The sequence below is a fragment of the Onychostruthus taczanowskii genome, unplaced genomic scaffold (assembly GCF_017590055.1).
Source record: "Onychostruthus taczanowskii isolate IOZ18803 unplaced genomic scaffold, ASM1759005v1 scaffold330, whole genome shotgun sequence".
In the NCBI taxonomy this organism is placed as follows: domain Eukaryota; kingdom Metazoa; phylum Chordata; class Aves; order Passeriformes; family Passeridae; genus Onychostruthus; species Onychostruthus taczanowskii.
The window spans coordinates 36,434-48,732 of record NW_024500684.1 but is presented as its reverse complement, the minus strand read 5'-3'; the positions used below and the strand labels follow the sequence as shown (position 1 = coordinate 48,732).

General features: G+C 57.8%; 1 protein-coding gene across 1 annotated transcript in view; it reads right to left on the bottom strand.

The window, feature by feature from the left end:
• Positions 1 to 2,520: 2,520 nt before the first annotated feature.
• The window catches only part of CDK16 (cyclin dependent kinase 16), a 10,715-nt gene continuing 936 nt past the window's right edge, over positions 2,521 to 12,299 (bottom strand). The window contains exons 3-14 of the mRNA XM_041410751.1: positions 12,053 to 12,154; positions 11,256 to 11,312; positions 9,467 to 9,614; positions 9,066 to 9,145; positions 8,094 to 8,156; positions 6,932 to 7,055; positions 6,197 to 6,317; positions 4,824 to 4,921; positions 4,196 to 4,301; positions 3,666 to 3,708; positions 3,378 to 3,468; positions 2,521 to 2,618 (exon numbers count right to left, since the gene is read on the bottom strand). Of these exons, the coding sequence (XP_041266685.1) occupies positions 2,521 to 2,618; positions 3,378 to 3,468; positions 3,666 to 3,708; positions 4,196 to 4,301; positions 4,824 to 4,921; positions 6,197 to 6,317; positions 6,932 to 7,055; positions 8,094 to 8,156; positions 9,066 to 9,145; positions 9,467 to 9,614; positions 11,256 to 11,312; positions 12,053 to 12,154 (1,131 nt within the window). The remainder of the gene's footprint in view (positions 2,619 to 3,377; positions 3,469 to 3,665; positions 3,709 to 4,195; positions 4,302 to 4,823; positions 4,922 to 6,196; positions 6,318 to 6,931; positions 7,056 to 8,093; positions 8,157 to 9,065; positions 9,146 to 9,466; positions 9,615 to 11,255; positions 11,313 to 12,052; positions 12,155 to 12,299) is intronic.

Here is a 12,299-nt window from a genome sequence, read left to right as displayed (position 1 = left end):
CCCCCCATTGCGGTCAGGGGCCCCTCCCCCCTCCCAAAGTGGGGGCGGGGCCACAGAGACTCCGCCCCCTGCAGAGCCAAGCCCCGCCCCCATGGGCTGGGGGGGAGGGGCGGTCCTGAGTGAGGCTGGGGGAGGAACCTCGGAGTAACCTCGGAGTAAAATATCACCTGGGAGTAACCCCGGAGTAACGTGAGAGTAACCCCGGAGTAACCCCGGAGTAAAGCCCCACCTCGGAGTAACATGTGAGTAACCCCGGAGTGAAACCAGCCCGGAGTGAAGTGTCAGCCTGGAGTAACGCGTGAGTAACCCCGGTGTAAAACATCACCTTGGAGTAACTACTAGAGTAGCCCCAGAGTAACGTGAGAGTAACCCCACAGCAAAACCCCACCTTAGAGTAAGGTGTGAGTAACCCCGGAGTAAAGTGTCCCCTCGGAGTAAATCGTGAGTAACCAGGCGCCAAGGCCCGGCCTGGAGTGAGGAGTGAGTAACTCCTGAGTAAGGGCTACTCCCCTCCCGGCTGTGCAAAATCAGGGTCGGAGTAACCTCGGAGTAACCTCGGAGTAAGAGCTGAGTGTAAAGCGTGAGCATCCTTGGAGTATCCTGGGAGTATCCTCGCAGTAACACCCGGAGCAGCGTGGAGTAAGGTGTGAGTAAAGACTGAGCAACCTCGGAGCAGCAGGGGGAGGGGCTGGGGAGGAGGGGGAGGGGCTTGGTCTAGGTTGAGTAAAGGTGGAGTAACCCCAGGCCATGGGGGCGGAGTTACCACGGAGTAAGGGCTGAGTAAGCTGTGAGTCAAGGCTGAGTAACCTCCAAGTAAAGGCTGAGTAAGCTGGGAGTAAAGGCTGAGTAGGCTGGGAGTAAGCTCCGAGCAGGAAGCGCTGAGTAAGGGCAGAGTAAGGGCGGAGCAAAGGCAAAGAGGAGCAAAGCACCCGGAGTAAGGGGTGAGTAAGGTCTGAGTAGCGCAAAAGGACCGAAAACAACCCAAAAAGGGGGAGCTGAGCAAGGCCGGAGTAAGGAGCTGAGTAAGCCTGGTGTAAGTCAGGAGTAAGTTCGGCCTGCAGGTCCCGAGCACCTCACAGGCTCGGAGTAATCTCGGAGTAAACGCAGAGTAAGGGTCTGCAGGAGGAGCCCGGAATAAGAGCGGAGTAAGAGCTGAGTGAAGACCCCGCCCTGGCCGTGAGTAACTCCGGAGTAAAGTCTGAGTAGGAGTCGAGTCCTGAGCAGGCTCTGAGTGAGAACCTGGAGTAACTCAGGAGTAACTCAGGAGTAACCAAGAGCAGGAGCAGAGACCGGCTGAGGAGTAACCCTGGAGTAACCCTGGAGTAGGGCAGGGGTGGCCCAGAGCTGGGCCTGAGCTGCCTTGGAGTAAAGTCTGAGTAACCCTGGAGTAACCACGGAGTGAAGTCTGAGTAACCCTGGAGTAAAGTTGTAGCAACCCTGGAGTAACCACAGAGCAATCACAGAGTAACAACGGAGTGAAGTGGGTCCAGCCTTGGAGTAAAGTTGGAGTAAAGTCCGAGTAACCCCAGAGGAACCATGGAGTAACCCTGGAATAATCCTGGAGTAAAGTCTAAGTAACCCTGGAGTAAAGTCTGAGTAACCACAGAGTAACTAACCATGGAGTGAAGTAGGCCCAGCCTTGGAGTAACCCCGGAGTAACCCCGGAGTAACCCCAGCCCAGCCCGGCGGGGGAACCCCCCCAAGCGACGCCGCAGCCCCGAGTAACCCTGGAGTAAAGCACGAGTAACCTCCGAGTAAGCTCCCCTCCCCCGCTCCCCACACGGCCCCGCCCCTTTTGGCCCCTCCCCCTTCGGGCCCCGCCCCCTCGGGCCCCGCCCCGGGTGGGGGAGGGGCCAATATAGACTCTGATTTATAATATTGCCTTGAAAAAATAAAACTCGACGTAAACCGGGGGGGGGAGAACCCCCCAAAAAATGGGGGGGACCCCAAAAAAACCCCCAAAAACCCCAAAATCACCTCAAAAGAACCCAAAACCCCCCAAAATCACCCACGTGACCTGTGGGGGTTCAGGGGTTTTTGGGGTTTGGATTGGTTTGGGGTTCAGGGTTTGGGTTCAGGAGGTTTTTAGGGTTGGTTTTTTTGGGGTTCAGGATTTGGGGTTCAGGGTTTTGGGGTTCAGGGTTTGGGGTTCAGGTTTTTGGGTTCAGGTTTCTGGGGTTCAGGGGTTTGGGGTTCAGGGTTTGGGGTCTCACCCTTGGGTCGGGGTTTTTGGGGTTTTGGGGTTCAGGGGTTCAGGGTTTGGGGTTCGGGGTTTTTGGGTTCAAGGTTTTGGGGTTCAGGTATTTTGGGGTTCAGGGGTTCAGGGTTTTGGGGTTCGGGGTTTTGGGGTTTTTGGGGCTCAATGTTTTGGGAATCAGGGTTTTGGGGATCAGGGTTTTTGGGTTCGGAGTTTTGGGGATCAGGGGTTTTTGGGGTTCAGGATTTGGATAGTTTTGGGGTTCAGTGTTTTGGGGATCAGAGTTTTGGGGTTCAGGGGTTTTGGGTTCAGGTTTTTGGGGTTCATTGTTTTGGGGTCTCACCCGTGGGGGGCAGGGGTCCCGAGCGCAGCCCCGGCTCCTTCTGCAGCTGGATCTCCTTCAGCGCGAAGATCGACGTGGCTGAGGGGGCGGGGACACAAACAGGGGGCGTGGTCAGCACAAGCCACACCCCCTAGAAACCCACACCCTCTGATTTGCATAGCTCCACCCACCCGTGGTTAAGCCCCACCCATTCATCCATAGCATAGCACCACCCATGGAAAAGCCACACCCAGACAAGCCCCGCCCCAAAGCCACACCCACTGTAAGCCCCACCCACGTGAAGCCCCACCCCCAACACCAAAGTGAAACCCAGTGAAAGAGCCACACCCATGGAAGCCATGGAAGCCCCTCCCCCAACACCACAACCTCGTGAATCCCCTCCCCCCAGTGCCACACCCTAAACCCCCCATTGGTACCACCCTCCCAGTACCCCACCCCCAGTGCCACACCCATGTGAAGCCCCGCCCCCAACGCCACACCCATGTGAAGCCCCGCCCCATATGAAGCTCCGCCCCCAGTGCCACACCCATCCCAATGCCCCACCCCAAATCCCACCCCACTGGCACTGCCCTTCCAATGCCACACCCATGTGAAGTCCCGCCCCCAGTGCCACACCCACTTTCATCCACTGCCACACCCATGCAAAACCCCGCCCCCATTGCCACACCCAAAGTCTCAGTGCCACACCCATGCAAAGCCCCGCCCCATGCCACACCCACCTCAATGCCCCTCCCCAACCCTTCCCCAATGCCCCACCCACCCAATGCCCCACCCATGTAAAACCCCACCCCATTGCCCCACCCTTTAGGCCCCGCCCCCTTGGCCCCGCCCACTCACTGTCGGGCAGGGCGCTGACGCGCGGCCCCAGGCAGCTGAAGAAGGCGTGTCCCATGGCCTCCGCCGCCGGCACCCGGCGCCGCCCCTCGAACTGCCCCGCCCACGTCAGGCCACGCCCACCCGTGGGACACGCCCACAAAGGGGCGTGGCTATGCAACCCCACCCACGCCCACCAAAGGGGCGTGGCTGCTTCCCCACCCCCTCCCGGGGAGCCACGCCCATGGAGGGAGGGGGTGGGGAGGGTGTGGCCGAAGGGGGCGGGGCTAGCGCAGGCCACGCCCAGCTCACCTGCAGCAGCTGCCCCAGGAGATCGGCGCCGTCCTGGTCCAGCCTGGGGACAGAGGGACACGGACAGTGACACCCCCAGGGGACAGTGACACCAGGGACAGTGTCACCAGGGACAGTGACACCAGGGACAGTGACACCAGGGGACAGTGACACCAGGGGACAGTGACACCCCAGAAAGTGACACCCGGGGACAGTGACACCAGGGACAGTGACACCCCAGGGACTGTGACACCAGGGACAGTGACACCAGGGGACAGTGACACCCCAGAAAGTGACACCCGGGGACAGTGACACCCAGGGGACTGTGACACCCGGGGGACAGAGCCACCCAGGGGACAGTGACACCCCATGTGCCACCCTCACGGGACAGGTGCCATCCCAAAGGACAGAAGCCACCCCACGGGACAGGTGCCATTCTATGGGACAGGTGCCACCCCCGGGCCAAGTGCCACCCCGTGTGCCACCCCCCGGGCCAGGTGCCACCGCGCTGTCCCCCCCTGTCCCCCGCTGTCCCCTCGCTGTCCCCTGACCGTGGCGCGTGCTGCCGCAGCCCCTCGGGGGGGTACAGGGGGTATTTGTGTGCCCGGAACTCGGCGTTGGCACCGATGCCCGGCCACGTCTCCTCCGTCGGGGTCCCTGAAGGGGGGACACGGGGGGGGACAGGGGTCAGCACCCCCACGTTTCCCAAAACCCCCTGGATTTACCCCAAACCCCCCCGGATTTGCCCCAAACCCCCTGGATTTACCCCAAATTCTCCTGGATTCACCTCAAACCCCCTGTATTTACCCCAAACCCCCTGGATTTACCCCAAATCTCCGCAGATTTCCCCCAAATTCCCCCCAGATTTGCCCAATTTCCACCTGGATTTGCCCAAATCCCCCAGATTTGACCCAAATCCCCCCAGATTTCCCCTAAATCCCCCCAGATTTTCCTCCAAACCCCTCAAATTCCCCCAAATCCCCCTGGATTTCCCCAAATCCCCCTGGATTTCCCCAAGTCCCCCCTGATTTACCCCAAATCCCCCCTGGATTTGACCCAAACCCCCCCCAGATTTCCCCCAAATCTTGCCCAGTTTTGCCCAATTTCCACCTGGATTTGCCCGATTTCCCCCAAACCCCCCAATTTTCCCAAATCCCCCGGGTTTTGCCCCAGACCCACCCAGCAGGCGGAAGATGAAGTGCAGCTGCTCCTCCACGGTGGCCCCGGGGAACAGCGGCCGCCCCGTCACCATCTCCGAGAAGATGCAGCCGACCCCCCTGGAGGGAGACCCCAAAACTTACCCCAAAATTATCCCTGAAATTACCCCAAAATTATCCCAGAAACTACCCCCAAAATCCCAAATCGACCCCCCTGAAGGGAGACCCCAAAAACCCCCAAATTATCCCAGAATCCTAAAATTATCCCTGAAATTATCACAAAAATCCAAAATTATCCCTGAAATCACACCCAAAATAATCCCTGAAATTACCCCAAAATCCCAAATTATCCCTGCAATTACCCCCAAAATCCCAAAATTATCTCTGAAATTACCCCCAAAATCCCAAAATTATCCCTGCAATTACCCCAAAATTATCCCTGCAATTACCCCCAAAATCCCAAAATTATCCCTGAAATTACCCCAAAATTATCCCTGAAATTACCCCAAAAATCCCAAAATTATCCCTGAAATTACCCCAAAAATCCCAAAAATATCCCTGAAATTAACCCCAAAATCCCTGAAATTAAGAAAAAAAAAGAATCCCAAACTGACCCCCCTGGAAGGAGACCCCAAAAATTACCCCAAAATTATCCCTGAAATTACCCCAAAATTATCCCTGAAATGACCCCAAAAATCCCAAACTGACCCTCATGACAGAGAAGACCCAAAAATCCCCCAAAATTACCCCAAAGTTACCCCAAAATCCCAAACTGCCTCCCCTGGCAGAGACACCCCAAACACCCCAAAATTACCCCCGTGGGACCCCCAAAATCCCAAAGTCCCTCCCAGTGAATCCCAGTATATCCCAGTGCCCCCCCAGTGCCCATCCCAGTGAATCCCAGTGCCCATCCCAGTCCCTCCCAGTATATCCCAGTGCCCATCCCAGTCCCTCCCAGTCCCTCCCAGTATATCCCAGTGCCCATCCCAGTCCCTCCCAGTCCCTCCCAGTATATCCCAGTGCCCATCCCAGTCCCTCCCAGTCCCTCCCAGTATATCCCAGTGCCCATCCCAGTCCCTCCCAGTCCCTCCCAGTATATCCCAGTGCCCATCCCAGTCCCTCCCAGTCCCTCCCAGTATATCCCAGTGCCCATCCCAGTCCCTCCCAGTCCCTCCCAGTATATCCCAGTGCCCATCCCAGTCCCTCCCAGTCCCTCCCAGTATATCCCAGTGCCCATCCCAGTCCCTCCCAGTCCCTCCCAGTATATCCCAGTGCCCATCCCAGTCCCTCCCAGTCCCTCCCAGTATATCCCAGTGCCCATCCCAGTCCCTCCCAGTCCCTCCCAGTATATCCCAGTGCCCATCCCAGTCCCTCCCAGTCCCTCCCAGTGCCCACCACATGTCGATCTGGGTGCTGTACTCGGTGGAGCCCAGCAGGATGTCGGGCGGGCGGTACCACAGCGTCACCACCTCGCTCGAGAACGTCTTGGTGGGGATGGACTTGGCCCGGGCCAGGCCTGGGGCTTATGGATTTCTGAGGGGATTTTGGGGGGTTTTTGGGGTCCCAAGGGAGGTTTTTGGGGTCTCAAGTCAGGTTTTGGGGTGTCCTGACCAAAATCTGCCAGTTTGAGGTCCCCCCCCGGCGGCTGAGCAATCCTGGGAAGGTTTATGGGGTTTTGGGGTCCCAGGGGGTGTTTTTGGGGTCCCGGGGAAGGTTTTGGGGATCCCAGGGGAGGTTTTTGGGGTCCCAGAGCACGTTTTGGGGTGCCCTGACCGAAATCTGCCAGCTTGAGGTCCCCCCGGCGGCTGAGCAGTCCTGGGAAGGTTTATGGGATCCTGGGAAGGTTTATGGGGTTTTGGGGGGTTTTATGGATTTCTGAGGGGATTTTGGGGGGTTTTTGGGGTCCCAGGGAAGGTTTTGGGGTGCCCTGACCGAAATCTGCCAGTTTGAGGTCACCCTGGTGGATTTCTGAGGGGATTTGGGGAGGTTTTTGGGGTCCCAGGGGAGGTTTTTGGGGTCCCAGGGGAGGTTTTTGGGGTCCCAGGGGAGGTTTTTGGGGTCCCAGGGGAGGTTTTTGGGGTCCCAGGGGAGGTTTTTGGGGTCCCAAGTCAGGTTTTGGGGTGCCCTGACCGAAGTCTGCCAGCTTGAGGTCCCCCCGGCGGCTGAGCAGCAGGTTCTGCGGTTTGAGGTCGCGGTGCAGAACCTTGTGGCGGTGGCAGAAGGCGAGACCCCGCAGGAGCTGGAACAGGAAGAGCTGCCCCCACCCCAAAGGGACATCAGCGCCCTGGGGACACCCGGGGACACCCGGGGGACACTTGGGGACATCCAGGGGACAGCCAGGGACATCTAGGGGACACCCGGGGACAGACAGGGACACCCAGGGGATACTCAGGGACATCCATGGGGACACCCAAGGGACAGACAGGGACAGAGAGGGACAGACAGGGGACACCTGGGGACATCCATGGGGACACGCGGGGACAGACAGGGACATCTAGGGGACACTCAGGGACACCCAGGGACACCTAGGGGACACTCAGGGACGCCCAGGGGACAGAGAGGGACACTCAGGGACATCGATGGGGACACCCAAGGGACATTTAGGGGACACCCAGGGACATCCATGGGGACACCCCAGGCACATCCAGGGGACAGACAGGGACACCCAGGGGACAGACAGGGACACCTGGGGACACTCGGGGACACACGGGGACATCCATGGGGACAGACAGGGAATCCTTGGGGACAGACAGGACACCCGGGGACACCCAAGGACATCCAGAGCGCATCCAGGGGACACTCAGGGACACCCAGGGACAGACAGGGGACAGACAAGGGACACCCGGGGACACTCAGGGACACCTAAGGGACATCCAGGGGACTCAGGGACACCCAGGGTGCCCAAGAGACACTAAGGCACATCCAGGGGGACACCCAAGGGACATCCAAGGGACACTCGGGGACAGACAGGGACACACAGGGGACCGTCGGGGACAGACAGGGGACACACATGGGGACACCCAGGGACACACAGGGGACCCTTGGGGACAGCCAGGGACAGTGCCAGTCCCTCTGTGGCCCCTAAACCTCCCTGGGAAACCAGAGAGCCCCAAAATCCCCCCGAAAACACCCATTGTCCATGCTGATGACCCCAAACCCCCCAAAACCCCCCAGAATCCCCCCAAAACCACCCAAAATCCCACCCAAATCATCCGAAAAAATCCCCAACTCCCCCCCAAAATCCCAAAAATCTCCAAAATCCCCAAAATCCCCCAAAATCCCCCAAGCCCACCCTGACGTTGTGCATGCTGATGACGTTCCCACAATCGTCCAGGTACTGCTTCAGGTCCCGGTCCTGGGGGAGGAGCAGAAAACCCCAAATTTTGGGGGGATTTGGGTGGATTTTGGGGGGATTTGGGGCGATTTGGGGTTGATTTTGGGGTGAATTTGGATGGATTTTGGGTGGTTTAGGGTGAATTTGGGTGGATTTAGGTGTTAATTTTGGGGTGATTCGGGGTGGATTTTGCGGTGATTTCAGAGTAAATTTTGGAGTGATTTTGGGGTGAATTTTGGGGTAATTTGGGTTGGTTTGGGGTGATTTTGGAGTGAATTTGGGATGATTTCCGGATGAATTTGGGGTGATTTTGGGGTGAATTCAGGCTGAATTTGTGTGGATTTCAGGGTGGATTTTGGGGTGATTTGAAGTGATTTCAGGATGGATTTTTGGATGGATTTTGGGGTGATTTCAGGGTGAATTTGGGGTGATTTGGGGTGAATTTTGGGGTGAATTTGGGGTAATTTCAGGGTGAATTTTGGAGTTAATTTTGGGTGATTTCAGGGTGGGTTTTGGGGTGATGAGGTGATTTCAAGGTGAATTTTGGTGTTAATTTCGGGGTGTTTTGGGATGGATTTTGGGGTGAATTCAGGATGGATTTTAGGATGGATTTTGGGGTGATTTCAGGGTGGATTTTGGTGTTGATTTTGGGATGGATTTTGGGGTGAATTCGGGGTGAATTTTGGTGTTAATTTGGGGGTGATTCGGGGTGGATTTTGGGGTGAATTTTGGGGTGAATTCGGGGTGATTTGGGGTGATTTCAGAGGGGTGTTTTGGAATGGATTTTGGGGTGATTTGGGGTGATTTCAGGGTGAATTTTGGTGTTGATTTTGGGATGGATTTTGGGGTGAATTCGGGGTGAATTTTGGTGTTAATTTGGGGGTGATTCGGGGTGGATTTTGGGGTGAATTCGGGCTGATTTGGGCTCACCAGGTACTCGAAGACCAGCGTCAGGCACTGCGGCGTGTGCACGATGTCGTGCAGCGTCACCACGTTGGCGTGCTTGAGGTAGTGTCCCTAGGGTGTCCCCAGGGTGTCCCCAGTGTCCCCACCCTCGTGGATGGCCGTGCAGGCTGTGTCCCCCCAGTGTCCCTAGGGTGTCCCCAGTGTCCCCCCAGTGTCCCACCCTCGCGGATGGCCATGCAGGCTGTGTCCCCCCAGTGTCTCCAATGTCCCCAGTGTCCCCAGTGTCCCTAGGGTGTCCCCAGGGTGTCCCCCCAGTGTCCCACCCTCGCGGATGGCCGTGCAGGCTGTGTCCCCCCAGTGTCCCCAGTGTCCCCAGGGTGTCCCCCCAGTGTCCCACCCTCGCGGATGGCCGTGCAGGCTGTGTCCCCTCAGTGTCCCCAGTGTCCCCAGTGTCCCACCCTCGCGGATGGCCGTGCAGGGCGCTCCCTCCTCGTGCTCCAGCCGGATTTCCTTCAGCGCCACCAGGTTCTCGGTCAGCTTGCTGCGGCCCTTGTACACCGTGGCGTACGTGCCCTGGGGACAGGGACATGGGGACGTTGGGGACATTGGGGACATTGGGGACAGCAGAGACACCTGAACACCGTGGCGTACGTGCCCTGGGGACAGGGGGACACTGGGGACAGCAGGGACACCTGTACACCATGGTGTACATGCCCTGGGGACAGCAGGGGACATGGGGACATTGGGGACAGCATTAGGGACACCTGTACACCGTGACGTATGTGCCCTGGGGACAGGGGACATGGGGACATTGGGGACATCGGGGACAGCAGGGGACATTGGGACATTGGGGACAGGGGACATTGGGGACAGCAGGGACACCTGTACACCGTGACGTACGTGCCCTGGGGACAGGGGGACATTGGGGACAGCAGGGACATCAGGGACACCTGTACACTGTGGCATACGTGCCCTGGGGACATGGGGATATCAGGGACATTGAGGACATTGGGGACATCAGGGACAGCATCAGGGACAGCAGGGACAGTAGCAGGGACACCTGTACAGCATGCTGTACGTGCCCTGGGGACAACAAGGGACATCGGGGACAGCAGGGACATGGGGACATGAATGATTATGAGATGATTTCAGGCGATTTTGCAGAGTTTTGGGGCATGGGGACCTCAGGCAGTGGGGACACAAATAGGACACAGGTGACACAGAGATTACACAGGTTACACTGGTGACACAGGTGACGCAGGTGGCACAAGTGACAGGTAACACGAGTGACACACAGGTGGCAAAGGTGACACAGAGATGGCACAGGTAACAAGTGACACAGGTGGCACAGGTGACAGGTGGCACAGGTGACACAGGTGACACAAGTGACTGGTGACACAGGTGACGCAGATGACAGGTGACACACAGGTGACACAGGTGGTGACACAGATGACACAGGTGACACAGGTGACACGTCACACAGGTGACAGGTGACACACAGGTGACAGGTAACGCACAGGTGACAGGTGACACACAGGTGACACAAGTGACACAGGTGACAGGTGACACAGGTGGCACAGATGACACGTGACACACAGGTGACACAGGTGGTGACACAGATGACACAGGTGACAGGTCACACGGGTGACACAGGTGGCACAGGTGACACAGAGGTGGCACAGATGACAGGTGACACAGGTGGCACAAGTGACAGGTGGCACACAGGTGACACAGGTGGTGACACAGGTGACAAGTGACACACAGGTCACACAGGTGACAAACAGGTGACACACAGGTGACACAGGTGACAGGTCACACAGGTGGCACACAGGTGACACACAGGTGACAGGTGGCACACAGGTGACACACAGGTGACACAGGTGGTGACACAGGTGGTGACACAGATGACACAGGTGACAGGTCACACAGGTGACAGGTGACACACGGGTGACACAGGTGGCACAGGTGACACAGAGGTGGCACAGATGACAGGTGACACAGGTGGCACAGGTGACAGGTGGCACACAGGTGACACAGGTGGTGACACAGGTGACAAGTGACACACAGGTCACACAGGTGACAAACAGGTGACACACAGGTGACACAGGTGACAGGTGGCACACAGGTGACACACAGGTGACACACAGGTGACAGGTGGCACACAGGTGACACACAGGTGACACAGGTGGTGGCACCGGTGTCCCCGTGCCTCACCTCTCCCAGTTTGTCCAGTTTCACGTAGGTCTCCAACTTCCCGAAGCCGATTTCCGACTGCAGAGAGGGGACGGATACTGGGAGAGCTGGGACAGCTGGGGGACCCGGCCTCCCGCTCCATACTGGTCTATACTGGCTTATACTGGTCTGTACTGGTTTATACTGGTCCATAATGGTCTATACTGTCCATACTAGCCCATACTGGTCTGTACTGGTCCATACTGGCCCATACTGACTTATACTGGTCTGTACTGGTTTATACTGCTTCATACTGGTCCATACTGCTCTATACTGGTCTGTACTGGTTTATACTGCTTCATACTGGTCCATACTGCTCTATACTGGTCTGTACTGGTTTATACTGCTTCATACTGGTCCATACTGCTCTATACTGGTTTGTACTGGTCTAAACCGGTCCGTACCGGCCAATACTGGTTCATACTGGTCTGTACTGGTTTATACTGGGAGGCAGCAGGGGCTGCCAGCACAAGCGGACACTCAGCCTCCCCCCACGCAGCCGAGGGGGCGCTGAGTGGTGTTTGTCAGTCCCTGTCCCTCCATACTGGTTTATACTGGTTTATACTGGTTTATACTGGTCTGTACTGCACTGTACCAGTTTGAACTGGTCTGTACTGGTTTATACTGGGAAGCAGCAGCAGAAGCCACTGGAGAAGGAGGCTCAGCAGCCTCCCCCCACGCAGCCGAGGGGGCGCTGAGCGGTGTTTGTCAGTCCCTGTCCCTCCATACTGGTTTATACTGGTTTATACTGGTCCGTACTGGTTTATACTGGGACGCACCAGGGAGACGCGGCGCAGGCGGCGGCTCAGGGGCCCGGGCAGCCCCAGCCCCCCCTCGGGCAGGCGGGTGTCAGCGGGCAGGGACAGGCGCTTGGTGACATCCTGGGGACAGACCCGGCTCCCAGTTCAGACCAGTGCCCTCCCAGTGCCCTCCCAGTGCCCTCCCAGTGCCCCCCAGTGCTCCCAGTGCCCCCCAGTGCCCCCCAGTATCCCCAGTGCCCTCCCAGTGCCCTCCCAGTGCTCCCAG